This window comes from Merops nubicus, unplaced genomic scaffold (assembly GCF_000691845.1).
Source record: "Merops nubicus isolate BGI_N331 unplaced genomic scaffold, ASM69184v1 scaffold25977, whole genome shotgun sequence".
NCBI classification, from domain to species: domain Eukaryota; kingdom Metazoa; phylum Chordata; class Aves; order Coraciiformes; family Meropidae; genus Merops; species Merops nubicus.
Genome location: NW_008620020.1, coordinates 1 through 4,913, shown reverse-complemented (window position 1 = coordinate 4,913; position 4,913 = coordinate 1). Strand labels below are relative to the sequence as shown.

The following is a 4,913-nucleotide window of genomic DNA, read 5'->3' as shown; positions in this document are numbered from 1 at the left end:
GAAAGACTAGGGACTCAACAGTTGGTTTTATCTTGACGGAAATTCAAGTTTGCAGGCATATATAGACTGAACACCACTGGCCAGATACCTAGAAATAATAATAAATTAACAAACCTACTTTGTGAGTCAATTAAGACAGATATGTCTTCTAATATTAAGAGGCCTAATTAGCCGTTCAACACCACTGTGTGCCAGGGCACCTCCCACAAGTACATTTGGAGAAGTCACTTAAATCTTCACTGTTTTATTCAGCAACTGCAAAGCAGATCAACAGAACCAGCCACTGAGAAGTGGCAAAGAATCTACCTGCTTGCCTTAAAAAAAAAACAAAAGGAAGGTCAAAGCAGCTCAGGAAGAAGACTGATTCAGAAAATGCATTCTGAAAAAAAAAAAAAAATTAAAAAAAAATTTGAAAACTCAGGTTATTCAAGATTAAAATGAAGGTATTTGTACTAGTATCCTGCAGATCTTGTCATGTATGTATCACTGCATAAGACACCTATTTTCAGTGCAGTTGAGAACCCTGGTCTTTCTCCAATGTTAACAACTCAGACAGAAGAAGAAACAACTATTTTAGCAAACTGTCAGTTCACTATTTTGATATTCCTGAAAGGCATGACATCACGAGAGGTTATTTCCCCCACTCTGCTCTTCAAGGCCAATAGTGTACAACTTAGTTTTGTTTGGGTTTTTTTAAGTAACTAAACAGTTTTACTAAAGAAGATAAAATTATTTGGGCAATGGTATAAGCCAGGCACTGTCAGTTGTCAACACTGGATCTAAGAACCAGTACAGTCTAATCAGAAATTCAGTTGAAAACTAGAGGGGTACTTAAGACACAAAGTAATAGGTTCCTGACTGACCTTAGAAACTTGAAGAGCAGCAAATAGCATCTTTGCTCACATTAATACTCTGAGGTTAAGGTGATGAGCCTAAAATCTTTCTTCATCCACATTAATTCCAAAACTTGACAGAAAAGTAACTTTAAATCAGCAAGTTATGATGTATCAATATGCTATAGTATTTTTGACTGCAGATATTTTCAGGGAATGGTCAAATCAGAAAGACTTGAAAAATGTTTCATACTAGCAGTAACCTCCTCTGAATACCAGAATAAACAGCAGAACATTCAAGGCTTGAAAAGAACAGCTTTTTTTCCAAAACCAGTCATCTTTTTACAAAAAGATAAATTTGTCCATAGCTACTAAATTCCAAGGTGTCGGAGAGACACAGCTGGGGCAACTAAAATTGGAGCACCTGGTATTTGTTCCATCTTTGAACTTTCAAAGTTTAATTGGCAAAAGCAACTGATCTCAGACGTATACTTCTGATTTGCTATTCTGCAGTTGTTCTGTATCAAATATCAAATTAGCTTCTGGAAATTGTTCAATTTTTACTAACTGTGCATACAAGACTAACTTATCAAGGATTCTTTTTGGATTACAGAATCCTTCTGCAAGCATTCTTTAAGGTGTGATGCAAAATCCTCTAATAATACACTTTCCTGATGAAGATTCACATGGTTCCCTCTATGTAATCTTAATTTTTGGCAAGTCAGTAAATGCCCTGCTTTAATTATGACTCCTTTTTCATACAATATCTTACGCTGCAGAACTTGGTACAGGACACTGTCAAGCTGCTGTTCAAGAGACAAGGTCTACATTCAAACCACTTCAGTCAAGGTCTTGTTTTTCTACTCAAATTGTTTCACAGATTTTTGTTTCTTATCTCACAGCAAGTCAATTTTGTATCATTATTGCCAAAAGGTTGTCACAGCCCAGTAAAAAACTGCAGTATATACTCAGTTGATAAACAAAGTGATCAAGCCATTACAAAATCCTATTCTATGAAAGTCTCACTTTTAGCCTCATTATTATTCTCCATTTTTGTCAACATACACACCAAAAAAAAGCAATGAGAGAGAAAATAAATGTATCACTCCCACACAAACACACACTATTCCCACTAATTCAGCCTGCGCATCAATATTCCAGATCAAGTTTTTCTAACAGACAGTGCTAGAGAACTAGTCGTCTCGATTTTTCCACAGACCTTGAGAGTTACAGTAAAACTGGCTACAAAAGACACTCAGATCTAAAACTGATAGGCATGTGACATAGTCTGTGAATTTTCACAACTAAAACCTCCTTCCTCCCTCCCATTCACTTCTCTCTGGTTGCTGTGAGGAAGTTTATCCATTACTCCCTTGCCTTTTCTGACACTGTATTTACTCCATAAATTAATTTCTAATACTCCTACCCTCCTTTCTACAGCAATAATAGCACGGGGAAAAAATGTTATAGGACTAATAAATAACTAGTAAACTGTAAATTTTACCACTGGACAGCAGCAAAATAATTAAAGACCCACCAACATTAGTCTGAAGCTGTGGAGTGGGGTGGAAGCAAACATTAGCAAAAAGCCTAGAGCAATCTGTTGGCAAAAATCAGTAAAAGAGCCAACGGTATCGTAGCAAGGAGCCCATATGAGCACAAGGAGGATCCAGGTAGTTAATTTTAAATGAAGACTCCGTCCTACTGAATTCAGTTGATGTGCATGCTTCTCTCACATGCCTTTTAAAATTTCCTAGTGACACATCAGGGAAACGGACTTCTGAAGTGCTAGAATTCCACAATCTGAGGGATGCTTTCCAGTCACTAGTAACATATTTCAGCAGAAAGTACCATAGAGGGAGATAACATCAGAACCAGCAGTTAACACATACAAGGAGTTGTTAAAAAGAAAGAATACATTCCTTTCTTACAGTTAGAAGTAAACCAATAAGATAAAAAAAGATTTTCTACAGACAAATTAAGAGTTTTTCTTGTTCCACACTTTAATACAGCATGGACTTCTCATACTTTTAGCACACTTGCTTGTTCTGTAAGCCAAAAAGTAATGAGGAAAAACTCTTTTAAGCTAAGAACTTTATGCACATCAGATTTTACTTTGAGGTTTACCAATAATGTACATATCATACATATGCCTTATGATTCAATTCCATAAAACAGGTGGCAGGGAATAGCTACCGACACCCTGTCTCAGGCAGCAGCATCACTAGTATGCACACTATCTCTGCAGAAGCAAAACAGTATAACTAAACAAGAAACTGGTTCAAGAACATTACGCACATTGTGACATTAGTTCTGAGAACAGAAGGATGAAAAGCAGCAGATAAGGAAAGTGTTCTTCACAGCAGAAGTAGCCATTTAGAGCTCTGCATGAAAAATTGTGGAAGCATATCCTTCTTTAGCTTCTATATAGTTTTCTTAAGCATCAGTTACCTTTCCCAAGTAGGGAATAAAGGAATGTCACAGAAGAAAATGAATCCACATGATGAAAGTTTATTTTTCTAGTGTGTCAAAAGTACAGATAAGTTATTCAAACTTTCTAAGCAGACAGATTATTAAGTTCCCCATGCACAGCACCAGGCAAAAGCAAGAATAATCACTTCCACCTTAAAACTCAGGCTAAGACAAGTGACAGTGGTATAAGACTGATCACTTCCAAAACAGCTCTCTATAGCATATGTATGAACATTGTTGGCATTCATTGAACATACATGCTATGCACAGAATAGACATTTCCTTTCCCAGTATTACTTGATTATGAATTCTCCTAGAACAACAGAAAACAAAAACACAAACAAAAATCTTCCAGAACCCAACCTCACAGAAAAATATTTAAATACTTATGCAAAAGAAAACAGATGTAACACAATCACTGTCCAACAGTTTGGTATAGCATCTAAATAATTTTTCACAACAGAAAAACTAAAACTGTTTAATTAGACCCTTCATAGTGAGCCCTCAGAGTCCATTCAGGAAACCCATACTTATAAATCCTGTCTTCAGTAAAAAGTATGCTAACAAACCCACAAAACACAGTCTTCTTATAGCAGCAACCCCCTACCACATACTATCATATGCTGATCACTAGCCTAGGTCCAGCACCTTGTCATGACTAAATAACCTCTTAGTTCGCCCTTTACTGTTGCATAAATACTCTCTAACTCTACAGCGATACCCATCCCAGCACCAGAGCCATGCAGCAGTGCCTTGTACTCACATTGTACCTGTAACACTCCATGTTCAGGATCTCTGCTAACACAATGTATTCCAAAAATCTCATAGATCCTCTACACAGCACAAGTTTCCAGGACCTGCAAGCAGTACAGCCACTACCTGGGACGTGTCTCTCAACCCACCCATTTTCCACATGTATCTATCGTCCCCATACGACTGAAAACAGATGAGTAAGGCAAAAGATGTCTCTCATGACAGAAATCATAAACAGCAAAGTCACAACTGTATCTGAACTACACGCCACATTCCATGCTCCTTCTTTAAGGTGATATATGCAAGAAAATCTGCTTAAGAATGCAATGTATATCAACAGATCGTAACCTTTGCCTTTAGCTGGTTTCTTGGTGGGTGTGTCAGCCGAAACAGTTATTTCAATGTTATCTGGATCGCCTCCTTCCTCTTCAATAGCCTAAATGAGATTAAAAGATAAAATTTTTAACATATTTCAGTGGGAAGCTAAGACAATTTAACCTCAGCAGAAGTCAACGAGCGAAATAATTATTTTTTCCATGTCAAATATATTTTATAAAGCACCTTGTGTTAAACCTTTCACTTAAAGCTGTAGGAGAGGGAATGACCGCTAACGACAGTAGCGACAGTTTAAGCCATTAAAGTGGCATTTTCAAAGTACAGCTTATCAAGGACCAGCACGTTTCTCTTCGTAAACCTAGCACTAGAAGGCCACCACAACATCCACGATGACATTAAGGGCAGCACAGGAAAAGGAGGGAGAGAAACACGGAAACCCTACGGCAACAACCAGCCCCAGGGCTCGCCCCGGCTGCCGCCCGACAAGATCCGGCGCCCGGGGCGGCGGGCGGGCCGCAA

The 4,913-nt window shown here is 38.0% G+C and overlaps 1 protein-coding gene across 1 annotated transcript in view; it reads right to left on the bottom strand.

Moving 5' to 3' along the window:
- SLTM (SAFB-like, transcription modulator) overlaps positions 1 to 4,494 on the bottom strand; it is a gene marked incomplete at its 5' end in the record, with an annotated part of 25,584 nt that extends 21,090 nt beyond the window's left edge. The window contains one exon of the mRNA XM_008944001.1: positions 4,407 to 4,494. Coding sequence (XP_008942249.1) covers positions 4,407 to 4,494 — 88 coding nt within the window. The remainder of the gene's footprint in view (positions 1 to 4,406) is intronic.
- Between the last annotated feature and the right edge of the window lie 419 nt (positions 4,495 to 4,913).